We start from the raw sequence: 27,249 nt of genomic DNA on the forward strand, positions 1-27,249 counted from the left end.
TGGAACTAACTATGGAGACCAGGCTGGCCCTAAATTCCACCTACCTCTACCTTTCAAGTGCTAGGAATAAAAAGTGTGCAACACCACATGTGGCAAAAAGGTTAGTAGTATCTGGGAGCCTACTATGTGCCAGGCATTAGTTCCTAATTTTCAACATTAAAATAAGACTAGCAAACATAACACCCCCACTCCTGTTTACATAGAACATAGGTTCAGAGACAGTAAATGATTAAAAAAACACACACACACAGCCAGTGGTGATGTTGCAGTTTAAACCCAAGAGTATGCAACCACAAAAAACCACCTTCTGCCTAATCAAAATCTGACACATAGTAGGTGTTCAGTAAACATTTCGGTAAAATTTTTGCAAGGGAGAGGCACCATTTTCTCCTGGGATGTCCAATGCATTCATAGAAGTAACTGAAAGCAAACCCACAGCCCAGGCCGCAGCATGGCTTGGGACGTGCAGATCGACACCCCCAGCCAGACCTAGAGGCCTGCGGTGGCCGTCACAGTTCTTTGGGGGAGGCGGTGGCCCCCAGCCTGGAGTGGCCCCGGCCAGCCCTGCAGGCGGGCAGGAGCTCCGAGGCCATTGGCTGGCGCGCCGGCTGCGAAGGGCGGGGAGCGCCACCGAAGGGGACTGTTTGCTCCTACGGGCTGTAGATGGAGCTGTCCGGCCCCGGCAAGGGGGAAGGCGCCTGGAAAACGTTCTTCTTCTCCCTGGCCGGCCCGAGCGGGGAACAGCACTCCCAGGATGCAGTTTGTGTCAACACGGCCGCAGCCTCAGCAGCTGGGCATCCAGGGTTTGGGGCTGGACAGCGGGAGCTGGAGCTGGGCCCAGGCTCTGCCCCCGGAGGAGGTCTGCCACCAGGAACCGGCGCTGCGCGCGGAAATGGCCGAGGGAATGCCGCCCATGCAGGTGGGTGCAGCGCCCGCGGGCGCCATGGCCGCGCCGCTGCCGTGGGGGCGGGGCGGGGCCGGGCCTCGGGGAGCCTCGCGGCTGCCGGGGCCCCGGGCGGACCGCGGAGCGGGCCTGCTGCAGGCCCCGAGTGCCAGGCCCTGCCGCGCTGCCACGGTGCAGCTGTCCGGGCCGGTGCCGCCGGGTCCCAGGGCCCGCAGGATGCGGAAGCCAGGGCTGTTGCCCGGGACCTAGCGCGGTGGCGGCCGCTTCACTGAGCGGGGACTCCGGTTCCTCCTGGCGTCAGACCCGCCTGGGTTTGCGGCAGGCCTATTCCTGGCCCACAGAGGGAACAGTTTAACCGTGTTTACACTGTAGCCAGTTTAATAAAAGGGTTTAAAGCTGTTTTATTGCTGTCTTCCTCCGACTATAAAGAGCAGCCCACTTTTCCTCTGTAGAACGGATGAGCCAGGGAAGGGACTGGGAGGGGACTTTGTCATCTTGGGTTGGCAAACTTGCCTGCATATTGGAATCGCCAGAGCAGCCTAAGACAACTGACTACGCCCAAACCGCATCCCCGAGCGTTGTCTTGGGGTCCTGGGGGTGAGAGAGAAGGCTCCAGTTGTTTCCTTAGGCTCCGTACACGATATCAGGGTGCCTAGGACTTAACTGGCACGGCCTTGGGTATAAAACACAAGGGGAATGGTTAGAGTGGCTTAACATCACTGTCTCGGAAGGGACACTGAGCTGCCCGGGGACCGGGTTCTAAAGAAGGCACCCCTGTGTTGCCACCTGATTCTCAATCAGGACTTAAGACTTGATAAGTCAACATGGAGATGGTTGGTTGTTTTTGAGCAAAATGACCAACTGTGGGTCTTCAAACCTGCGGAAATGCAACCAGCCTCAGACTTCCTAAACTTCCATTGTCAGTTTTATCCCCTTCTCTGGACAAGGCCCAGTGAAGCCTCCGTAAGCCCAGTCAGCCCAACGGATGGCACTGACAGCCATCCAGCCACCAGGGCCCAGCAAGGGCTGGCATTCCTAGGGCCCTGCTGTTCTCACTCCCGCGTGGAGAGGAATTCTTAGACGCTGTCGTAGTCTTCTGGCTGTCACAGCTTCTCCAAGTTTGAGAGAATAGTTCAAAGGCCAGTCCAGTTCACTTCAAAGCAATAGGATTGCACTTTTCCCAACTGGAGGGCCCCTTCGGCAGAGGCAGAGAGAACCAAAAGAAAGGGACATGTCTTCCGGCCCATGCTGTCATCCAGCACACCCTGGCCACCCTCCACTTTTTTAGAGCTCAGCACCCAGCCTATACCTAATGGAAGAGGAAGAGGAAGAGGAAGAGGGAGGCTCTGGGCCATGGGGGGGAGGGGTGCTCATCAGGAAGCAGGGAAGGGAGCCGTGAGCTTTTTGTTGTAGCCCTCACAGGGGTGAAGAATGTCCCTCTTCCTGTCTAAAAAATGATATTGTCTAGTAAACCTATTTTCAGTTTGCACAGTTATGAAAAAGTAGCTGTGTGTGGATTTTAACAATTCCTGGTGCACCGTCCAGCCGAGGTGCTCCGGTAGGCCTACTAGAAATGGCAGTGATTGCATGTTTGTGAAGTGTTTGTGTTACCTGTGGCACTTAGAACCCTGCCAGTCGGCAGGGCAGGGCGGTGGCACAGAATGACCAGCTGCTGCTTTGTTCCCCAATTTCATCATCTTTAAAGCAGAGATAATCATTCTTGCCCCAACCTGCAAGAGAGATTGCTCAGAAGATTAACTTCAGTCAGCTTACACGGAAATTCCTACCTTGAAACAAAGAATGAGAGCCAAATGGGAAGTTTGCCATCCAGTGTAGTCTATGAAGAAAGCAGCTGTTCTGTTCAGAGACGGGGTCTGTGCCATGTTGGTGGGGGGCGTGACCGAGACTTGATAGCGGTGAACTAGTCACCGGCCGGACGCTCCTAGGAAGGAAATGGAAGAGTGGTTAGTCGGATGGGTGGGTGACTGCTCCAGCTATCACTGAGTCTTTAATGAGCCTAGCCAGAGGCAGAGGCTTGGTAGAAGAAAGATACTGCATAGTACTTGCCTGGTTGTCCCATTGTTAGGTTGCCTTCTCTCGCACACGTATTCTTACCCTGAGCTGTCACTCTCTTCACCTGCACACAGGCTCAGGAATGGGACATGGACACCAGGAGGCCGATGCCTTTTCAGTTCCCGCCCTTTCCAGACAGGGCCCCTGTGTTTCCTGACCGCATGATGCGTGAGCCCCAGTTGCCCACAGCAGAGATCTCACTCTGGACCGTGGTGGCTGCCATCCAGGCTGTAGAGAGGAAGGTGGATGCCCAGGCTAGCCAGCTGCTGAACCTGGAGGGACGCACAGGCACCGCGGAGAAGAAGCTGGCTGACTGCGAGAAGACGGCCGTGGAGTTCGGTAACCACATGGAGAGCAAGTGGGCCGTGCTGGGGACCCTGCTGCAGGAGTACGGGCTGCTGCAGCGGCGCCTGGAGAACCTGGAAAACCTGCTACGCAACCGGAACTTCTGGGTCCTGCGGCTGCCCCCTGGCAGCAAGGGCGAGGCCCCCAAGGTATGTGGTGAGATAGGAGGCAGAGCTAGGTGAGGACTGACACAGGCGAACAAATCCTTAATTTCATCTTGTGGAGCACTGCAGACTTCACCAGTTCCACGTTGTCTCGGTGGCTTCGTCAAACCTGTCTTAGACCCTTAACTTGGTCCTGCCCGTTTAACCCAGCAGAGCTGGCCCGTGTGCCTGTCTTGTCTTGGAGTCTTTGATCTTGCTGCCCTCTAGCTTCCCTAAGTGTCTGTCTGTGGTTTTAAGATTTACTTGCTGTATGAGTACAGTCATTGTCTTCAGACTCACCAGAAGAGGGCACCAGATCCCATTACAAATGTGAGCTACACTGGGATTTGAACTCAGGACCTCTGGAAGAGCAGTCAGTGCTCTTAACAACTGTGGTTCTTAATGCTTGGTTTTATTCACTTGACAATGCATGTGCTTGTCTGAACCAAGCTACCTAGAAGAATTTTCAAGTTCTGATCACCGATTTCAGTCTGGTGCTTCTAGGATTTAGATCTATTCCTACTTCCACCCTTTTCCTGGTTCATCAATGCAGCATTCTCAAGTTGATGGCCCTGAGTCTATAAGAGAATGGAGGCTTTGGGAGTTGGGTGTGGTGGCTCACACCTGGAATCTAAACACCACAGCAGCAGAGGCTGTAGTGTTCAACAGCAGTCTGAGCTACACAATGAGTTCATGGCCAGCCCAGGTCTGCAGAATGAGGCATTGTTTCAATAAAGCAGAAAGCAGCCTGGAGAAATGGTTGAATGGTTAGGAGCACTAGTCTCCTAGAGGACCTGGGTTGTATTTCTAGCATCCAGAACTGACTCTCACAAGTTGTCCTCTAATATGCATATGTACACAAATAAATGTAGCAAACAGAAAGATGCTTCCATAAACAGAAGTGTAGAAATGTGTTCCTTGGTCTGCAGTCTTGGTGTACAAAGAGTCTGCCCCCACAAGAGTGTCTGTGCTAGCCCTTCCTCTTCCTTAGCTGTCTCCTCCACCGCCATCCTATGAACACTGTACTGGACCTCACACCTCCTTCCACCTCATTCTCATTCTCACCATCATAACATGGAAAAAATGCCTTGAAAGAGTTATATATATTTGTTGGATCCAATAAGCTATCTTTGGACACACCAGAAGAGACAAACAGATCCCATTGTAGATGGTTGTGAGCTGGGAATTGAACTTAGGACCTCTGGAAGAGCAGTCAGTGCTCTTAACCACTGAGCCATCTCTCCAGCCCCCTCCCTGTCTTTTCAATATAGGCTCTTCAATACACACCCAAGTAGATAGGCTATTGTAATATATCCCTGAGTGCCCATCATGACCTTCAACAATCAGATGCCTGCCTGATCCTGTTTTTTCTACTCATTTCTCAATTTTTGTTTTTATTTTGAATCCTAGGCATCAGTAATTTTTATTCATTCTGGATGTGGTGGTGCATGCAATTTATTCCAGCCTTTATGGGGCAGAGAAAGGCAAATCTCTGAGTTTGAGATCAGTCTGGTCTCCATAGTGAGTTCAGGTCATCCACAGCTACCAAGTGAGACCTCATCATCATCATCATCATCATCCCCATCCCCATCCCCACAGCATCTTACCCGTAAATATTTTAGTATATCATCATCATCTTTCTCATAAATATTTCAGTTTTCACTCTAAAAATGTAAGGATATATTTTAAAGTATGACAAGTACCACATTACCCTGTCTCTGTCTCCTCCACCATGATATTCAGATTATCTTTAAAAAAAAAACAAACTTTCTTTTTAGATTTATTTATTTTATGTATTTGAGTACACTGACATACCAGAAGGATCCCATTACAGATGGTTGTGAGCCACCATGTGGTTGCTGGGAATTGAATTCAGGACTTCTAAGCTCTTAACTGCTGAGCCATCTCTCCAGCCCCAATGTTCAGATTTTTCAATCGATTCCTTTTTTCCATTTTTGTTTGTTTGAATCAAAATTTTAAAAGTCATACACGGTTGGATAACAGTTTTCAGGACTTGGGTCTCTCCTTGTACTGTAGGTTCTGGGTTAAACTACATTTTTACCTGCTAAGCCATCTTGCCAGCCTGGAACTTTTTGAAATCTGTAGGCTCTCCCTTCACGTCTCATTCTTCTGTGTACTTCGTGTGGTGGAGAAACTGGGCTCTCCCGACCGTCTGTTCCCAGTAAGCAGGCTCATCTATCCTTAGGAGTCCAGTAAATTGGTAACTGAAAAACTCTCTGGAGCGAACTCCCTCAGACTTTTTCTCCCCATTCTTCTCCCCTGTTGGTCCTGTTGGTCCTCATTATGTCCACAGTGTGTGGCTGTTAGTCGCCTGCCACCTCTTCATTCCGTCACCGGCAGCGGGGACCACTCCTTCCCTGGAGACCTTGCGTGTGGCTTCCAGACCCCACTCTCGCTTCTTTCCCTCTCCTGGTAGCCGCAGTTCCTCGGTCTGCTTGGCTGGCTTTGCCTCCTCCTTTTATTCTCTGAGTCTCTGCAGAGAGGTCCTGGCCCAGCCTGAGAGTCTGTGCTCATCTGCACCCCTTCACTCCTGAGTCCTCCAGACCCACGGCTGCCGCTGCAGTCTCTTCCCAAATGCACCCTGTCCTATGTCCCACACAGTTTTCATCTTGGATGTCAGAGTCACAGTTCTTCCTGCTAACGCAGCTCCCTGAACTTAACGTGACCAGCCTGAACACTGGCTTGTAGCTGCTCTTTTGCCACTTGCTGGGTTTTTCTTTCTTTCACCCCATTTCTTCCACTCTTTTAACCGCCCCCCAACTAGATAAGAGAGAAAAAAAGGATAGAGAAGAAAGGAAAGAGATCCCTGAATAAAGTCAAGGCATAGACAGGGGGTGATATTATTGTTAGACTATTTACTGCTGATTAGAGGCATCGAGTTTCCTGAGCAAGTTTGATCTTTGCCATCAGGATATTGAATTTCTTCTTGGGCATGACTACTTAACAACCTGCAAACAAAAACAACAATTAATCCACAACCAACAACCCACCACTTCTCGGGGCCCTAGCATCCATATACCCTATGTCCCCAAAATTCTAAACACAATCACAGAAACTCTCTGCTAGAGCATGAGACAAATTACAGTCAGCGGCCCCACCTTCCCATACCCAGGATTAAAATGAAAACAACGTATTCTTATATAAATATTTTTTGTGTTTTCTAAAGAAATAGAAATTCCAAAATTGTCACTACACTGGGTCTTTTGTCTGAAGCTTGTTCTGCTGATGACAATTCCATCCTTTCAGTCACTCAGACCAAAGTCCTGGGCGCCACCCAGCTACCGCCTTCCTCACATCCCACCTCTGGCGCACCTCCGCGGTCTGACCAGCTCCATCGCTCGCTTCCAGCCAGTCTCATCTTACCTGATTATAGTTTCAGTCACTCAACTGGTCTCCTGTTCTCACCCTTGGGTGGGCCCCACATTACAGTGTATTCCTAAAATAATAGCCACTGTGACATGGATGCAAATACCTCGTTTATGGCCTCAGGATGGGGCTCAGTTAGGAGAGTGCTCGCTAACATGCACAAACTGATCCCTAGCACCTCATAAAATTTGGCGTGGCAGCACATGCCTTTAATCACAGCACTTGGAAGGGGAGGTGGAGAATCTGAATTTGAAGGTTATCCTAGGCTACATAGTAAATTCAAGGCGACCCCAGAGATAAAAAAAAAAAAAGTATCATACCATACCATCTAAATCTCCCAAATGGCTTCTCTTCTTTTTCTTCTTATTTTCATGCAATCGCGTGTTAACTTTTAAAATTAGATTTTATTTAGAGGGAGGAGGTATATGTGCCAAGGCATGTCTGTGGAGGTCAGAGGACAGCCTGTGGAGGTCAGAGGACAGCCTGTGGAGGTCAGAGGTCAGCCTGTGGAGGTCAGAGGACAGCCTGTGGGAATTGATTCTGACCTTCTTTCATGGGGGTCCCAGGGCTGGAACTAAGGCTGTCAGTGTTGGTGGCAGGTGACTAAACCATTGCACCAGCCCTCTGCGGGACTCCCCCCCCCCCCCCCGCCCCGCCCCCGGCCCGTTCTGAATAAACGTCCAAGTCTGCCACATTCTTAACCCCATCCCCATCATACTCCCCTTTGCTGGGTACCTGCCAGCTGTCTGGCCTCCCGCTGTTCTCCAGCATCACCAGGTGCTCCTACCACAGGGACACTCCCCAGGAAGCTCCTTCTCTGGTTATCTGCCTGCTTCTCTGTCAATCCCCTACTTCCATGGGGTTCGCTTAACTGTTACTTAATCAGTGTGCCCTCCCATGACCACCTTACACTAAGGAGTCAAGCCCCAACCAAGCTCTGTGTGGCAGCACACTCCTGTGATACCAACACTTGCAAAGCAGGACGATTTTGTATTTGCAGCCAGCATGGGTTATATCTTGAGTTCAAAGCCAGGCCGGGCTACACAGCAATATCCTATCCAAATGAACAGACAAGGAACAGTACCAAGTTCCTCCTGAATCTTGAATATTTACTTTTCCTTTTCTTTTGGTTGGCTTTCCCTAACCAAAGTGTAAATTGGTTCATGGCTGTGCCTTGTGTTTATAACAGCAATGGGCTTAGTCTCTGACTGAAGAGCTCTGAACTCCTAGGAGGGACCATGTTTTAGTGGGTCTTTGTGTCCTCTGGAACCCAGTCTATTGACAGTACCAGAAGAGCCACCAGACATCTGTGTATCTAAGACCTTGAGTTGTAGCCAGGCGGTGGTGGCGCACGCCTGTAGTCCCGGCACTCTGGGAGGCAGAGGCAGGAGGATTTCCCTTGACTCTCCTACTTCCCCTTGCTCTTGTCTGTACCACGTGCTTTAACTCAGTGTATATCCTTACCTAGCTCTGCCACTTGTTCTGTATGTTGGCTAAAGTGGTAGGAGTCTCAAGTCCCCACGTGCCATTGCATGATAATGGAATTGTCATAGGTCATGGGATCAGGAGACTTGGGTTTGTGTGTTTTTTAAAGACTTTATTATTTTTTTGATGTGCAGTGGCCTTCATGTATATCTGAGACTGTTAGATCTTGGAACTATAGTTGTGAGCTGCCCTGTGGGTACTGGGACTTGAACCCAGGTCCTCTGGAAGAGCAGTCAGTCCTCTTAGCTGCTGAGCCACCTCTCCAGGTCCCAAGACTTGTATCTTGACTGTGTCACCTCTGACTTTCCTGCTATCGGGCAAGTATATTTTTTTTTGCTGTCTCCGAGCCTCATCAGTGTCTCCTTAAAGTAGTTTAGCAAATTTCTAGCTGGTCCCTTTGAGCTTCAGTGTTGTCATTTATAACATGCAGATGACATTGTAATTGCTTTGTGGGGTTGTGAGAAATCATTGATTTTTGCTTATGGGAAAACACTATGTAGTCATTGTTATTTGTTGCTGGGCAGTAAATGACCCCAAAATGGTAGCCTAGTAAATATATCATCTGGTAGCTTCTGTGAGTGATCAGAAACAACGTGGATGGTTCTGTTCAGTCAGTCCTGTGAGGTTCCAGTGTGGCTTTTGATTGGTGATGCTTTCATTTGAACATTGACTACAGCTCCCCAAGACTTACTTCTAACATGGAAGCTACCTGTGTGTTTCCTAGACTGAGGGATTCAAAGAGAGAGAATGGGATGGGTCTTATATATTCCGTGCCATACAATATCATTTCATTTGCTAGATGTAAGTTACCAAATCCTGCCTGCAGTCAAGAGCTGGAGAATTAGGCTCTTCTACTTGAAGGGACTGTAAAACTATTTACGGGTTAGGGAGAGAGCTCAGTCTGTAATATGCTTGCTGTGCAAGTAGAAGAACCTGAGTTTGATTCCCAGAACTTATGAAAAATAGCCTAATGTGTCACTGTGTGCTCATAATCGCATACTAGGTATGAAGAACCAAAAGGATCCCTTGGGCTTCATGGCCAGCCAGCCAGTCTGGCCTATTTAAGGCGCTCCAAGCCATTGAGTCTGTCTCAAAGGAGGTGTGTACACAAGTACACACATACCCATACATATATGTGAACCTGCACACACAAACATGAACACATATATGCACAAAAGCAACTCCTGGGTGTGTTCTATAACTACAACACAAGTGCCAAGAGAATGTTCTTGAATGAAGTTCACCATAGTTAATGGCTCATTGTATGTCCTTGGGTGTCCAAGATGCAGTCTCTTTTTCTATTAAGTCTAAGAAGGATATTCTCTCCGATCCTTTAGGCCTATTGTGTCTAATGGATTCCTAACTGATTCATGGGTAGGCTTTCCTGCCTTCAGCTAGTCTATCTCAGACCATGTCACCATGACACTTTTAAAAAGTGATTCTGTTTCCAACTATATAGAAATTACAGCCTGGTGGTGGTAGTGCACGCCTTTAATCCCAGCACTTGGGAGGCAGAGGCAGGCGGATTTTTGAGTTTGAGGCCAACCTAGTCTACAGAGTGAGTTCCAGGACAGCCAGGGCTACACAGAGAAACCCTGTCTCAAAAAACTAAAAAGAGGAGACGAGGACGAGGAGAAAGAATTGGCTCTCCTAAGAAATGGTAGAATAAGATGACGAAGCTGCTGTCCTGCAGAAGATGGGGAGCACACCTCAGAGATGCTTAGTTTTAGCCACTCATAGCTGATTGAAAGGAATGGCTAAGAAGTCTGTGGAACTTTGAAGGGAGCAAGGAAAGTTTAAGTCATCCCCAAAGAGGTAACAGTTACAATAAAAACAATAAAACTGCCAACCTAAACAGCAAGGGAAGGGTAGTAGCCAGTTCAGCAATTCCCACGTGAGCCAACTGTATAACAGGCAATATAGTCACAGGAACCAGACAAGAAAATTCTAGAAAGGTGGTCTGCCTATCAGAGAGATTTTAGCAGCAAGTCATTGGTGATTTTCCAGGATATGGTTTGGCTTGAGTTCTGTAGACCAGGCTGGCCTCAAACTCAAAGATCCGCCTGCCCCTGCCTCTCAAGTGCTGAGATTAAAGGTGTGCACCATGAACCACCAGCTAGATGTTAGATTTTAGGGAACTAAAATGTACATAAATTTTGAAAAAGGAAAAACAGACTTTTCTTTGGATGTCCCAAGTGAACTAAGAATTGAGTGAAGGGTTTTGTTTTACATTTCTTTCTTTTTTCTTTTTTCTTCTTCTTTTTTTTTTTTTTTTTTTTTGTTTTTTTGTTTTTTGTTTTTTTGGATTTGGTTTTTTCGAGACAGGGTTCTCTGTATAGCCCTGTCCTGAAACTCACTCTGTAGACCAGTCTGGCCTCGAACTCAGAAATCCGCCTGCCTCTGCTTCCCAGAGTGCTGGGATTACAGGCTTGCGCCACCACTGCCTGGCTTGTTTTACATTTCTTAAGATTTATTTATTATATGTGAGTACACTGTAGCTGTTTTCAGACACCCCAGAAGAGGGCATCATATCTGATAATGAATGGTTGTGAGGTACTATGTGGTTGCTGGGATTTGAACTCAGGACCTTCAGAAGAACAGTCAGTGCTCTTAACCGCTGAGCCATCTCACCAGGCCTGTTTTACGTTTTTTATTTGTGTGTACGTGTGCGTGTGCGTGTGCGTGTGCGTGTGCGTGTGCGTGTGTGTGTGTGTGTGTGTTTGTGTGTGGTGTGTGTATGTATGGTGTATGTGTGGTGTGTATGTTTGTGTGTGGTGTGTGTGTGTGTGTGTGTGTGGTGTATGGTGTATGTGTGTGGTGTGTGTGTATATGTGGTATATGTGTGTATGTGTGGTGTATGTGTATGTGTGGTGTATGGTGTATGTGTGTGTGTGTGTGTATGTATGATGTATGTGTGGTGTGTATGTATGTATGTGTGTGTGTGTGTGTGTGTGTGTATCAGCCAGTATGTCATAGCACAAGTGAAGAGGCAAGCATCAGAAGTTGTCATGCTTGGTGGCAAGTGCCCCTACCCATTGAGCAATCTTTCCAGTCTGAGTGAGGAAAGGTCTTCCTTCCACTGAAACCCAGGAGAAACAGCCAGCGAGAGGTCGCGACTGAAGATGTGACAGAGCCAATGTGGTTGGATTGAGTTTGCAGATGGGAGGTGCAGGAGAGCAAGAGAATGCATGTGGCAGCTTTGGCTCCGCAAGAAAAGGGCAAAGAAGGAGCTGAGTCACAGCCACCTGAGGTCAGAGAGGGGCAGGAGGCGAGGGTGGTCAGGTGGGGCTGGGGGGGTAGAGTTTGTAATAAGCAACACAGGGAGCATAGCAAGGGGTCAAAAGGTCAATAAAGGGCCTCCAGAGTAGCCCTGGGACAGCCGGTATGAATTTGTGGCAGATATTGAGTGGAGACTTTTGTCTCCAACGGGGAAATAAAATGAAGAAAGGGGATTGCATGTTTTCTCAGATTGAGGATTTGTCCAAGCCTCGTAGGGATTCTAGTTTTAATTCTAGTGATGGACTGGGAGCTGTCAGTCAGTAGTGTGCACACAGCTTGCACATCACACCTGCATAGGGTCCCCTTGCCGTTTTATGTGCCTGGCTTGTGGACCGACAGTCCTGGCTCTTTATCATTCACATGGGCGTGCCACACGAGCCCTGCTTTGGCCCCAAATATACCATGTAGAATAGGGCCAGGTGAGATCTGAGACACTGGATTTCAGAGTAATCGTGAGCCACTGATTCAGTAGGGATGTGAGAGGGCTGGGAAGGAAGCTGTGTGGTCAGAGGGAAGTTCAGGGCTTAGTTAATGGAAGTGAAACTTGGTCCAGGTGGTGCCGGCAGAGGCTGAAATGAGTGTGCCCAAGGTTCCTGGTCAGAATGAAACTGCAGCTCTGTACTACAGCTCACAATGCCTTGACTAGAGTGACCGAGGGCAGTCACAAGTTCCTCATAGAGACAGCGCAGACTCCTGGAGCTGAGGCATGTGCTGCACGTGTTCAATGTGGGCTGAACATATTTTAGTGATAAAATTTAACTTTGGGGGCTGGAGAATGGCTTAGTGGTTAAGAACACAGGCTGCTCTTCTTTTTTTGTTGTTACTGTTTCTTTTTCTTTTTTTATTGGATATTTTATTTACATTTCATGTTATCCCCTTTCCCAGTTTCCCCCCAGAATCCCTCCTATCCCATCCCTGCTCCCCCTGCTTCTATGAGGGTGCTCCCAAACTCACCCTCCCACTCCCACCTCCCCACCCTGGTGTCCCCCTACACTGGGGCATCGATCCTCCACAGGTCAAGGGCCTCTCTCCTCTCATTGATGTTCAACAAGGCCATCCTCTGCTACATATGCAGCTGGAGCCATGGGTCCCTCCATGTGTACTCTTTGGTTGGTGGTTTAGTCCCTGGGAGCGCTGGGGTTACTGGTTGGTTGATATTGTTTCTCCTATGAGGCTGCAAGCCCCTTCAGCTCCTTCAGTCCTTTCTCTAACTCCTCCATTGGGGACCCCACGCTCAGTGCAATGGTTGGCTGTGAGCATCCACCTCTGTAATGGACTGCTCTTCTACAGAGCCCAGGTTTGATTCCCAAATTGAGGCTCACATCCACTGTAGCTCCATTTGCAGAGGATCCAAAGGCCTTCTTCTGGCCTCTGTCAGAACTGAGAGCCCATGGTGCACAGACATAATACAAAGGATTCATACACATAAAATAAAAATGATTAAATCTTGAAAAAATTTAACTGTGTACACATAGGTGATCTGACCTGAAATTCAGGTTTTGTCACACACAATTTTACTGTACTTGGCTCTCTGATTCCCACACTTGGTGTCACTCATATCCCTGCTTCCTTCAGCCCCCACAGAAGCACACTGACTATCCCTTTTCTCGAAGTTTCTAGTTCTAAATAACAAAGGACAAAAAAGAGAAGCGAGGGCTCAGTAGGTCAGACGACCTGGACCCTAGTAGAACGTGAGAACAAGCTCTGCGGCCTGTCAGCGGACCGCCACGTGTGCGCCATTGCATGGATGTTTCTACTCACATGCACACCATACACAACTAGACAACGTTTACAGTAGAAAAGAAGACAACAAAAAGTAAACGGGTGGTATTGGCACCACTGCTCTTGGATGTTAGGAAGGGAAGCTACAGGGAACCCTGAGCCCATGGGAATGAAGGGATGCAGCTAGGGTGTACAGATCGGGTGCTGGGAACAGAGCCAAGCTCTGAGCTAGGCTGGCTCTGTGGCCCCAGGAGAGTGGGGCGAGGAACAGTGACAGGCTGCTGACTAAAACCCTCGTTGATCCAGGTCCCGGTGACCTTCGTCGACATTGCCGTCTACTTCTCTGAGGACGAATGGAAGAACTTGGATGAATGGCAGAAGGAGCTCTACAGCAATCTGGTGAAGGAGAACTACAAAACACTGATGTCCCTGGGTAAGGCACTGATGGAACGTCACAGGGAACTTAGGGGCGGCGGCTGAGCCGTCACTGGGGTAGTCTGCATGGCACTGCCATTATTCTAAAATACTATAAAAAGTAAAGTTTATACCTCCGTGTGCTGTATCCTGACAGTTTGGGCTCAACCACGGACTCTGCTCCTGACTCTCAGAAAGAAGCCTGGGTTTCTGTTGGCTTGCTTTCAAGATTCCTTCTGTACATAATGGCTGCCATGCTGTGGGGCCTTGGTCACTGAGAACCCTGCTCTATCGCCTTGATTTGAATTCACTTGTCAACTTCATATAACCCCTTTACCCTCCTTCTCTCCATCTTATCCACAGACACGGATGGCCCAGTGTCCAAGTCAGACCCTCCGGCCCAGGCAGAACCCAGGGAAGAGCCTTGTGTGTGGGAGCAGCATCACCCTGAAGAGAGAGAAATCCCAGTGACTGCAGACACAGGTAATAGCTGATGTCAGGGAAGGGCAGGAGAGGAGAGCTGGGCACTCTGCACACACACAAGGAGTTGCTGCTGTTGGTCAGGAGAAACTAGGTCTGTATGTACTCAGGAACCACTTAGACCACAGCTGCTGTATGGACTTATAGGACATGCCTCCAGGGCCTAAGACCATACCATAGGCATTGGCCTTCGGGAGCTCTGAACCCACAGGTGAGCTAGGGAAGAGGCTGGCTGTGGTGCACACCTTTAATCCTAGCACTCAAGAGGACTGCAAGGCAAATGGATTTCCATGAGTATGAGGCCAACCTGGTCTATGTAGGGAATTCCAGGCCAGTCACGGTGACAGTAAGGAAGGCTGAGACAATTCCCAGACTCGATGGGGCACATGAGGCTGTAACTTGTGAACCACGAATGGCCCCAGGCCATTTCAGGGAAACTGAGGAGGCAGAAAGGAAGTCTGCAGCAGGTGGGTGGTGCTGCCTGGACAGTCGCTCCCTCACTGCCTGGGTGTAATCTGCATCTCACACCCTCACCCTGTTTTGCTTTGGCACACATTCATAAAGGAACCATTAGTCCTAAGAACATTACACTTGGCAGCTGTTACTAGGATGGAAGACACTAGGGTGTGCCCTGGCACCTCTGCTTCTTGCACGGTGTTGGGCAACCTGGTATGATGCTGTACTGTATCCTCTGCTTGACTGACTTAGCAAGTCTCATATGTATATGAGTACGCTATTGCTGTCTACACCAGAAGAGGGCGTTGGATCCCAGTGCAGATGGTTGTGAGCCACCATGTGGTTGCTGGGAATTGAACTCAGGACCTCTGGAAGATCAGTCAGTGCTCTTAACCGCTGAGCCATTGCACCAGTGCTTGAATGGGTTATATTTTCATAGAAACTCTCAGCACTGTGCTTACTGCTTCTTTAGTTTTACTATAGCTTATGGGTCATAAAAGTCCCCCTTTAAATTACTAACTCAGGGGTCCTCAAAGTCACACAGACATTATCACCAGAACGCCTGCATCATGAGACTCTCCTGCACTCATTAGCAGACCCTCCCCACACCCCTACACACCCCCAGCCAGATAGGCCTGCCCTGCCCCTGCGCACTCCCCAAGATGCGTGTTTTATTTCACTGGCCTCTCCCACTCTTCATCAAGCACTGTGGATGTTCTTTGGCAGCTGTGGTTACAGATTCCAATAGTGTGGAGCTGCTTTTTACATTTTGGGCCCTGTGTCCACAACAGTTTCCCCGAGTTATCAACCCAGCATGGGTCACAATAGAACCAGGACCACTCCACACACTTACAATGAAACCCAGTGAGGTGAGAGTGCTCGTGGAGAGCACTGCTGGTGGAATGGAAAGCAGAATCACCCTCTGTGTCCTGACCCCGTCTCCTGCTGCCTGAGCGGTCTTCCACCAACAGCTATTACATTGTCCCAAAAAGTTCCAGAAGAAAATGCCCTGATGGTCACAAAGCAGAATTCTGTGAAAAAATATATGTTGTTGGCTTTTATGCTTAAGGATACTATTTTCTTCACACATCAAGATTTGGTTGAGCCTTTGCTCAGCCTGATTGCTTCGTATATTTGTGTCTGGCCACTGAGGTAAAAACCAAGGGTGACTGACTGACTGCTGCTTCCAAACCCTCCCTTTGGCTTCTCAGACTTCATATTGCTGTTGGCCTCGTCTTTCTCTTTCAAGATAAGGTTTCACTCTAAGCCCAACCTAGCTTAGAACTCACTATCAGTCAAACTGACTTCCAACTCATGATGAACCTCCTGCCTCAGCCTCTTAACTGCTGGGATTACAGGCATGACCCATCATATTATTTTTGCTATCCCTTTTTCTTAATATTGGTCACTTCTCTGCTACTAGGATTTTCTGCTCCATAGGGTCCCACATGGCTCCAGTAGGAACCCAAGATTTTGTACTGTCCCCCGGAAGTGCTGGCCACCATGGTTGTGACCTCAAAACATCCTGGTGACCAGCATCCTGAAAAAAGTTCTAGGAAGTGTGGTTCTGTCTCCCCAGGGACGGAGCCTCTGGTGCCTGCACAGGACATGTCCTCTCAGGTGAAGCGAGAAGAGGCCCTGTGCGTTCGGGGCCAGCGGGGCCTGGAAGAAAGAGCCATCCCCACAGAATCCATCACTGGTGAGTGAGCCAAAACTACTTGACCAAGGACTAGTGAGGTGACATATGGTCTGTAATCTCTGGAGGGTGTTAGGCTAGAGGGCTGTGCCAGCAAAGGAGGGACGATGGATGCAGAACTGGACTGAGACAGGCTTCCACCGAGGTACAAACATGGCGTGTAGCATTGAGGGCTCATGGCTACATTCAGCTTAGCTTGTTCTGCTTTATTTCTTTCTCCTTTATCCAGTAAATTTTGGATTATCTGTCTGTCCTCAATAAAAAGCAGTTTAATCAGTTCAAGTACTTTATTGGACTTTGTGTGTACTAGAATATCAAGACCAGTAAGACCTGATCCCAGACCACAAAGATACACTGCATAAGTAAGTATTTATGAGCTACCATTTGCAAGCCAGACTCCCGTGGTTTGCACGCATGCTCTTGGGGAGCTGCTCCGAGATGCTCTGTCAGCTGGGTTGTGTTTAGAGGAGAGTCTGCTATGGCAGGTGTGTGCATGAGGCCCAGTTCTCCAGAGAGACAGAACCAATGGTTTGTGTGTGCACCATGTGATCATGTACATGCATATATGTACAGGGATTTGTTTTAACGAACTGGCTAATGGGATCATAGTGGCTGACAGATCCAAAATTTGCTAGCAAGTAGGCTAGTGGGAGGGGCCTGGAAAGGACTGGAGTTGTAGCTCTATCCACAAGATGCTCTTCTGACAGAATCTTTTCTTCCCTGGGGTTGGCCATCTTTTTCACTTCAACCCTTACTGGGTTAGATGAGACCCATCCATGTTATAGTGGGTCATCTGTTTAATTTAATCTGCTTACTTAAATGTTAATCTCACCTATAAAAAATTCCTTCATAATAACATCCAGAATTATGTTTGATCAAATATCTTGGTATTGTTGCTAAGTTGACACTAAAACTAGCTATCATTCTAGGAAGTGGTCCTACCTTGTCCCTCCCCCAGGAAAGCCTGAGGTACGCAAGCAAGTGATAATAGCCAAAGGATAGGAGCCAGGCCTTCAGCGGTTGTCAAATGGGTTCCTTAAATACACCAAGTACTGCTGGCTCTAGAAATCTTTAAGAGATAAAGGATGAATTGGATTTGATTAAAAAGAAAAGAAAAAAATGTTTGATATAGAGTCTAATGGACCCAAGACTAGCCTCAAATTTTCTGTGTAGTCAGCGGTGACCCTGAACTTTCAATCCTCTTGCCTCCACCTCCCAAGTGCATGGTTACAAGTTTAGTAGCCTTTGTTTTATCTTCCAGAAGTTCATTCAGATACTGATAAAAGGCTTCCTTGAAAGGGCTGTTTTCCTGGGACATACCCCCATGGGGATCCCTTCTTCTGTGGAGCAATAGCCCCAGAGCAGAAACCTCATCCTGTTGGTTAACTCTCTGGAGAGATTTTGTATCCTATTCACTGACCTGTGACACACACCTTCAGCTACAGCTCCATCCATTATGGCCAGAATAGATGGAACTGTGAGATAACTGGGATATTTTATTCTTATTCTTGACTTTTAGGGAAAACAAATGATTGCAAGAAATCAGATTCACTAAATGCACAGACTGGTGGGATTCCCCTTCTCTAACATGTTTGCTGTGTTTGTTCCCATGGAGACTCCCCCATCTCCGCCCAGGACCTTTTGTCCCGGATTAAGCAGGAGGAACAGCAGTGTGTATGGGACCAGCAGGATTTGGCAGAGAGAGATATTCCCACAGACCCAAATTCAGGTGAGAAAGATATCAGAGTGAAATTTTTTTGGGGGGGTATTGTATCTTTTTTAAAAAAATATTTATTTATTTTATGTATATGAGTACATTGTAACTGTCTTCAGACACAACAGAAGAATCATCAGATCCCATTACAGATGGCTGTGAGCCACCATGTGGTTGCTGGGAATTGAACTCAGGACCTCTTCAAGAGCAGTCAGTACTCTTAACCTCTGAGCTGGTCAGAGTGAATTTTTAAACTTAGCATTTATTGTGTCAATGGAATAGATACAAAAATTACCTTAACACTGCTTGTTGAAGAATCAAAACCAAAAGGCTGCAAAATGCAATGTGTATTTGTGTATCAAAGAGCAAGTAATTTATATTTTCTGGAATTCTTTTCTTTCTTTTTAAAGACTTATTTTATTTTTAATGATGTGTGTGTGTGCCAACAGAGGCCAGAGTCCCTGGAGCTAGAGTACAGAAGGTCATGAGCTGTTGATGTGGGTGCTGGAAACTGAACTTGGGTCCTTTGCCCGAGCAGCAAGTACCCTTCCTCACAGGGTCAGAGCCACCTTTCACGCCCTTCTGGAGTAGCATTTGTACTGATACCTCCCATGGAAATTCTGGGGAGGTTCTGGCTGTGTAGAGAAGGAAGCTCACCCACCTGGGCTGGAGACAGGTTTATGTATGAGTTTGTAAACTTGAGAGTTCCAGGGGCATTCTTCTAGAAATTCTGACACTACTGGCTCATCCTACCCTCCGTATCAAGGAGAGAGGATGAGAAATTTCCTGTAGGAGTTGGTTGAGGGGACCAGTCAGAGGGGAAGCAGAGTCTCCTCATAGTCTCCTCATAGAGTCCTAAGCTCTTGTCCTGGCTTGTCAGTGCCTCTGCCTCTGCACTAGCCTGAGGGTCGGACTGCACTGGGTTGGACCAGCCAGCCATGGCCCTGTAGGCTTCACATAGTCTCTCTGGAGTTCGGTGTATAGGGGATGCTCAGTAAAAATGGATGAAGTCTTAAGACTGCCTTTTCCCCCTAACAACAGAATCTCTCATCTCAGCACATGACATTTTGTCCTGGATCAAGCAGGAAGAGCAGCCGTACCCATGGGGCCCACGCGACTCAATGGAAGGGGAGCTTGGACTAGACTCTGGGCCCAGTGAGTAGTGTGTGCTCTGCTAGAACCCTGTAGTGTTACCTCTCCATCCGAGAGCTGTGAGCCCTTGTCTGGAGTGGAATTTAGAGCAGCCTGACTCATAGCCTGTTGGCAAACCAGGATAATGTGCAGAAAAACCCCACAAGATTGACTACTGGGATTGGAAGAAATGACAATAGAAGCCACCTCCATAGCCCCCCAGCCACCATTTCTAGATTCTGTCATTTTAAATTTACTTTACTTACTTTAATTTTGTATTTTAGGGTATTTTTGGCAAAGATTCATGGAACACAGTGTAGCTGGTCTATGCTACTTGGTGGTTTCTTCTTTTTCCCTCCAATTATCCCTCTCTTTTTCACTCTTTATCACTAGCTAGGAAGGAGAGAGAGAGAGAGAGAGAGAGAGAGAGAGAGAGAGACCTCAGAATCTAATTTCTTTCCTTTTGTTTCTTTTTTGAGCATAACCACCAACAAATCTCAACCAACCCTCCTGAATAACCAACCCCACACCTATCAGGGCTCTAGCATTTATATACCCTTTAAAACGTTCCCAGAATTCTAAATGTCACAGTCACAGAAACTGCAACTGGAAAACCATGCCCCTGCTAGATCAGTGAGGCAAATCATAGCTCCTGTAGTCTGTCCAAAGTACCCCCCATATCCCTACACCTGGGATTAAAAGGAAAACACTTTCTTTCTTTTTTTTTTTTTAAAAACATTTATTTATTTTATGTATATGAGTACACTCTTGCTGTCTTTAGACATACCAGAAGAGGACAGGCATCAGTTACCATTACAGATGGTTATAAGCCACCATGTGGTTGCTGGGAATTGAACTCAGGACCTCTGGAAGAGCAATCAGTGCTCTTAACCACTGAGCCATCTCTCCAGCCCAAACACTTTCTTATAGTACTTCTTTATTTCTTTTTAAACACACACACACACATACACACACACACAATTCTAGAATTGTCACTATATTTCCCCCCTTGATTTAAGCCATTAATTGTGCTATGTATAGTGGGAAATTAGAAACAGAAACATTTACAATGAAATAACTGCTTTTCAGTATCGTGACCAATGTTTTCAGGAGACCTCTCCTGCTCGATTCTAATATTTCTCGGATTTGATTGGTATCCAGCTTTTCATTTCCTGTAGATGTTTAAGCAAATGCTAGTCCCCAGCTCAATACTTTCTCGCTGGTTTCCATCCTGATGTTAACATATCCTTATTGTATATACGTTGATTTGATTCCCCAGTTTTTCCTGTACCCCCCACCCCGTTCTTTCTACTGGAGCAGCTTTGCCTTTGACATGGGGACAGAGTAGCAGTGGAGCAATCCATCACCTGTGTCAAATCCCATCCCTCTTTTTACATAGGCTATAATTTTAATTTCTTCTTTGAAACCGTCATCTATGATTCCTGGATGCACAATGGATCCTTGGGAAATCAGTGCTCTCCTTCCCAAGATCATCCCTATTGTCCCTGAGAGCAAAAAACCATAAACCCCAGTGGTTATTTTAGGACATTGAATTTTGGGGGATAGAGGAAGATATTTATTTATCTAAGGCCATGTCTAGAGCAGCACTGCTGTGGTAGCGTGCATTAGATCTGCAATTCTTAGTTGAGGTTTTCTTCCTGCTTGTTATTTCCTGGCTGACAAGAGGCAAAAAGCTCATACTTTTTACTGAGTGGCCTCCCACCAGGTTCCCAAGGCCGTTTCCCAATGATAAGAAATTACCTTGAATATCTCGTTTTGGATCTGCATTCCTGAGCCCAGTGGTGGCCTGTGCTGCCTCATACACACTCCCCAGAAAGCCTAGGCATTCTACTTGAGATTTAGGAAAACTGTTGCCTCTAGAAATGACTTGTTCACTTTTCCTGCACAAAGTACTAAATTTTTCGTACTGAACTGGCTGTTTGAGATCTGAGGCTTTTGGTTTGTTCATAGTCTCTTTGCAAATGACTGTATTTCCCAAAGTTGAAGCATTTTGGTATCTGAGGCTTTTGGTTGGGTTACAGTCTCTTTGAAAATGACCATATTTCCTGAAATTGAAGCCCTGGGCATATCAGAGATCTCTAGCTATAGCTTGACCTGTTATATTAACATGGTACATATTGGAACCAATATTAGTCATATCCCTTAAGCACATGTCAATAGATGCTGCCTGTGCCTTTAGTGGTCAGATAACTTTTTTACATTCGGTATTTGAATTTTCAAATACCAAGGTTTCTATCAACACATGCCTTGCCTATGTCGGGGTCTGATATGGCTTTGTTCACAGCTGAGAATAATCTTTGTAAAAAAAAAAAAATCAATGAAGGCTTATCCAGAGCCTTGTATAATCTTTGTAAATCAGGTAAACCTTTTCTCAGGTTCCTCAACTTTGTCCCAACCTCTTAAAGCCACTAAATGGCTATAGTATTATCTAAAATACTATAGTAACATCAAATTGCATCTGTTCTTGTATATCAGAGAACTGCCCAAGAACTGATCTTTTACTATATTCATTCCTCTCACTCTGTTTCACTGTTCAGTATCCATGCCTTCTTTCCTCCACCATGTTAACCATTTCAATTGTGGACCAGACTCTAGTACAGCTGTCACCAATCTCTTCCAGTCTTGGGAAATAATTCTATTTTGAGTAGCTCAGTTATTCAGAATTTGTTTCACATAAGGTGAGTGCATCCTATATAAAATCATGACCTCTTTAAACCGCCTTAGAGCTATCATCTGTATAGGATGCCATCCTATCTTGTCATAACCTTGTTCCATACCATTAGCAGGCATATGCTGTGCAAGTACTGGGAAAGCTGAGGGTAGCCTCGGACTCTGGGCTGCCCTTCCTCTAACTCTGGCAGCTCAGTTGTTGGAAATTAACTCTTTCTTTTGAAATGGAAATGGGCTGTTTCATTAGATTGTCCTGGGGTTTTGGTTTGGGTTTTGGTTTTTTTTTTTTTTTTTTTTTTTTTTTTTTTTTTTTTTCACTTTTTCTCTGGCCCAGCTGCCCTACAGCATAGTTTCTTTCCCTCTTTCCTATTGTGAGAAACTCTGACTTTGTAAAGTTAGATCTTGGTTCTTCCTCCCAGCCCCATGTTCTCAGAATTAAGACTCAGACTCAAAATATATTTACAAATACCTTGGACATTTAGTTGGTTCTACTCTAACTAGAGCGAGGTCACATAGCATCACTTGGTGTGCTTGCAGATTCTCTCCTCCAGAGGCCACCAGGGCCAGTGATTAGCATTACAGTGCATAGCAACAGCTCAAACCTCAACACACTACATAGTGAAAATCACAGATGCTTAAAAGTCATAACAGTAGTAAAATTTCAGTTATGACATAGCAATGAAAATAATTTTATGGTTGGGGGTCACCACAAGAGGAGGAACTGTATTAAAGGGTCACAGCATTAGAAAGATTGAGAAACTCTGCTCTCAGGGCCAAGGAACCTTCCAGAAATCTTCCAGCAAGCTACTCACACCAAATTATCAGATGTCAGTCACTTGCTCACACCTGTATCAGTTAGCAGTAGTAGCCAGAAGGCCCATGCGTGAGGAGCCGCAGCAGAGGAGGAAGAGGAGGAGCAGTATGGTAACTGCAGAGTAGAAAGCAGAAGTCACTAAGACAAGAGCCAGGGCACCAGTCTGAGGAAGGCCACCCAGGACAGAAGTGCAGTTTTCTAAAGCAACATGTGAGTTCTCCAGGCACCAGAACTGTGGAGCACAGGGCGTTTGCCACGGAGTAATCATTCTGCTAGCCCTTGAGTGCTGAATTGGGCCAGGCAATGAAAAGGGGGCAGGGATGCAGAGCATGATGGGATGTGGAGAAAGTGGGCAGTGGTAATGCTGAGATCCAAGAATTATCAGAGTAGGATTATAGGTCGGTTCCCTGGGAAGCATCCGCAGGAACTAACGAGCATGTGGAAAGGAGTGAAGTCACAGGTCTTGGTGGGACAGCAGCACAAATCCACATTCTAGTTGGTACAGGGGCCACCGTGCTGTGGAGCCAGGATGATGCATTTGAGCATGTGGAATCGAGGTGACAATGAATTTGGCATTCGCTCTTGGCTGCTCTTATAGAAGTAGTAGTGCGGGTTGACTAGGCCAGAAGAGAGGGCGGGGCCTGGTCTACATAGGGTAGTATTTAAGAATTGGCTTCACAGCCTCAAGGATTGGGTAGAAATATGACAGCTGTGACCGGAGAAGTTGAAAAAAAATTGTTTTCTCTTTTTACCTGGCCCTTGTTTCCAAAATGATGACTCTGAGACTAATTATTTATTAATAAATGAGCTAGACTATAAGCTTTGGCTCATTCCCTGACTAGCTTGTAACTTATTTAACCCATTCAAACTATCCTCTGTCTTCCATGGTTAGTTACCCTCCTTCACTACCAACCTGCTTCTTCCTTCACATCTTCCTCAGTGTCTCCCCCAGCGTCTCAGCATCTCGCTTGATTCTCTCCCTTTTGATTCTCTCACTATTTCCCAGAATCCTCTCTCTTCCTGCTAGTGTCCCACCTCCTATTTCCTACTTCAGGTCATTGGCTATAGGCTTTTTTATTGACATGTGATGCTTATAAGAGATTCTCTCTATAAGAAGTAGCCCCAATTTGCCCCTGCTCCCAAACAGGAATGCTGAGGAGAGAAAGGGGCGGGTAAAAATTCTCCTTCTTCACCGCTCCTGTAGGCTGCCTCTGAGTAAGGACCAGGCTCCTCTTGGGTGAGGGAGCACCAGACAGTGGTACAGTAACTTCTCCGGAGAGCATGCTGGGAAACGACATCATGGTTCTGTTAGAGGGCAGGACTCTTGGGCAACATCCCAATTACCCACCCTGGTTTTTCTGGCCTGGTGCCCTAAGTGCATATCCCTCTGAGGCTTGGACCCAAGCTCCCTGTGTTCCAGTCTGGTAAGCAAACCTCTAAATGGGTTTTCACCACATGCAAATTCTCTCCCTCACACAGAATCTCCAAAGATAAATTAACATTATCCCTCAGACTACAGCTAAGTTTTATTACTTCAGGGCAATGTGACATTTAATTTTTTTTATTTAATTATTTTTGAGACAGGTCTTACTATGGCCTAGAACTCAGAGATCTGCCTGCTTCTGCCTCCTGAGTGCTAGGAATAATGGTGATGGTGTACATCACCACACCCAGTTCAGTCTATCTTTACAAATTTTTTTAAAGTGTGTGTGTGTGTGCATGTATGTCTGCGCTCCATGTGCATGCCTGATGAAGAAGAGGACATCAGATGCCCTAGAACTGGAGTTAGCCTGTTGTGAGCCGCATTGTGGTTGCTGGAAATCAACCCAGAAAGAGCTAGTGCTCTTGACCCCTGAGCAGTCTACCTTTGAAGGTGACTTCTGGGTAGCAGAAGCAACCTGGAGGGCTTTCTTATCCCTGATCCCAAATCACAAGGCATTGGTGAGCTGGTGGCTCATCTTCATATTAAAGAAAGGCCGGGAGGATCTAGCCCCACTCCGGGGACACTGTGGGATCCTGAAGATGGGCGCTATCAGCGAGTCACTTCTGTCTTTCTCCCCCGCCCCCAGGTGACAGCCTGCTACTTGTAAAGAACCCACCCCCAGCTTCTGCGCAGCCCCAAACTCAACCTCACCAGCAGAGCCTGCCTGCTTTGGCTGTCTCGGAGAACCCTGGCGGACCCGGGAGCCGTAGCCTGCTGGAGGACGGCTTCCCTGCGCTTCCAGGCGAGCGCAGTACCGGAGGCGAGCCTCAGCCCGGCGGAGAAGGCAGCGCAGGCGGCGGCGGTGGCGGTGGTGGTGGCAGCGGCGGCGGCGGCGACACGAGTGCAGGTAGTGGCAACAGTACCGGTGCAGGTGCAGGCAGTGGCTGCGGCAGCTGCTGCCCGGGCGGCCTGCGGCGGAGCCTACTTGCTCACGGCGCGCGCAGCAAGCCCTACTCTTGCCTGGAATGCGGCAAGACCTTCGGCGTGCGAAAGAGCCTCATCATTCACCACCGCAGCCACACCAAGGAACGGCCCTACGAGTGCGCGGAGTGCGAGAAGAGCTTCAACTGTCACTCTGGCCTCATCCGCCACCAGATGACGCACCGCGGTGAGCGGCCCTACAAATGCTCCGAGTGCGAGAAGACCTACAGCCGCAAGGAGCACCTGCAGAACCACCAGCGGCTGCACACGGGCGAGCGGCCCTTCCAGTGCGCGCTCTGCGGCAAGAGCTTCATCCGCAAGCAGAACCTGCTAAAGCACCAGCGGATCCACACGGGCGAGCGGCCCTACACGTGTGGCGAGTGCGGCAAGAGCTTCCGCTACAAGGAGTCACTCAAGGACCACCTGCGCGTGCACAATGGCGCGGGCCTAGGGGCCCCGCGGCCGCTCCAGGTGCCGCCGGAGAGAGACTAGGGTTGGGCTCGGGGGCGGGGAGGACTGGACTGGAGTTGGGACGGGCTAGGGTTCTTGAGGACCAACCCTCCTGCCCCACCGTTCTCAGCGCACCTCCCCGCCCTCTCCACCTCCTGCTGGAAATCGGCACAGGAATTGCACTCCAGACAGGGTATTCCAAGGGGTGGACCTGGGTACCCCAGTACTGTCCAACCCTAGTGGACAGTCCAGCTCATCTCATAGGGTAAACCCAGTGGCCAGGGAAGGTTCCAGAGGGACAGCAAGGCAGCAGGAATCGTTGGGACACGCTTCGGACTTCCTAGTGTGCCCACTGGCCACCGGGGTTACAGATTCTGATCAGGGAAAGCGACCAGGGAGTCTCAAAACCCTTCTGACATAAGGAAATGCCACCCATCCTGAGGTGAGGAGACGCCCTGAAGAGGAAAGCAAAGCTGCACCGGGAAGCTGAGGGAAGCGCTAAGGGTGACATCCTCATGACAACACTGCCTCGCGCTCTAATAGCGCTTTATACTTTTTTAAAAAAGTATTTTCTATCCGTTATCTATTTACACCCTTAGCTTATCCCTTCAAGTTAGGTGGGGTAGGGTTTTCCTGATGTGGTAACTGAGGAAAGTGAGACACGGGTGAGATAGTTGTTTAGCAAGAGCAAGACCACATGAGAACAGTGCGGCCGAGCCGCACGGGGGGCTCCAGCCCAGTGCAGTGTCCCCACCGCACGCACTGCCTACCTCTGCCGGTCTCAGACCGATCTCACCTGGCCTTTCTGGTCTCACTTCTCTCCCACTTCCCTCCCTGAATCCCCAAATCCTCTCAGAAGCAACAGGGGCCAACTCCTGGGGTACCTGGGAATGGGGACTTACTGGGCTGTAAAGTGTCTAGGCTTGGTTATGGGAAGGCTTGCTCCTGTGAGCCTGAGCCCTGGCCGCCTGGTGCCCAGCCTGTATCTCTCAACTCTGATCACTCAGTCAGGTGCAGCAGCAGCTTTTCCCTGCACAACTAAGGCCAGGCCCTCCGGAGGCAGCTGGGGCCCGCCCTGGGTCAGACCTCACCCTGCCGGTTTACGCCAGTTTCCCAGGGCACAGGGTGAGGAAAGCCTGGCTGCCCAAGTAGCCGCCAAGGACTGAGACTGCCCAGGAGGGTTGGGCAGTGGGTGCTAGAGCTGCGCTCTCCTGCCCTGGGCATCCCAGTTGGTGCTATCTGTTAACTGATTGTGCTCACGGACATGGACGCAGACCTACTATGCTCTGACCCTGCAGGCGCCTTGGGAAGCGCCCAAAGGACTCCCTTTCATTTTGGTGCATCCCTCACTCCCCGGCTCCCAGCCGCAGCCTGGTGGGCCAGTCTCCATTTCAGCATCTTGCATGGCCAGGCACTGGGGTGGGGTGGTGTGCCCCAGGACCCTTGTTTGTGTCAAAAAATGGCTTTCCTGCTCCTCTTGTGGATCCTGTTTCTCTCCCAGCTAGGGAGCGTGGTGGGTGGCCAGCATTCCCTGGCACCACGTTTGTGAGCTGTGAGCGCTCTGCTTCTGTCCTGCTCATCTGCGCTGTGCTGCTTCCCTCAGACCCTTTTTGCCGTGCAAAGGGAATTCTTGAAATTAAATAAAAGGTATCCAGATTGCA

At 48.3% G+C, this 27,249-nt stretch overlaps 1 protein-coding gene across 1 annotated transcript; it reads left to right on the forward strand.

Moving 5' to 3' along the window:
- Znf282 (zinc finger protein 282) lies at positions 1-27,249 on the forward strand. Its single transcript, XM_052173603.1, has 8 exons — positions 1-919; positions 3,052-3,471; positions 13,645-13,771; positions 14,116-14,235; positions 16,268-16,387; positions 18,000-18,113; positions 19,140-19,253; positions 24,804-27,249. The coding sequence occupies exons 1-8, from the start codon at positions 755-757 to the stop codon at positions 25,628-25,630; spliced, it is 2,007 nt and encodes a 668-aa protein (XP_052029563.1). The 5' UTR covers positions 1-754; the 3' UTR covers positions 25,631-27,249.

The sequence above is a fragment of the Apodemus sylvaticus genome, chromosome 2 (genome assembly GCF_947179515.1).
Source record: "Apodemus sylvaticus chromosome 2, mApoSyl1.1, whole genome shotgun sequence".
NCBI classification, from domain to species: Eukaryota; Metazoa; Chordata; class Mammalia; order Rodentia; family Muridae; genus Apodemus; species Apodemus sylvaticus.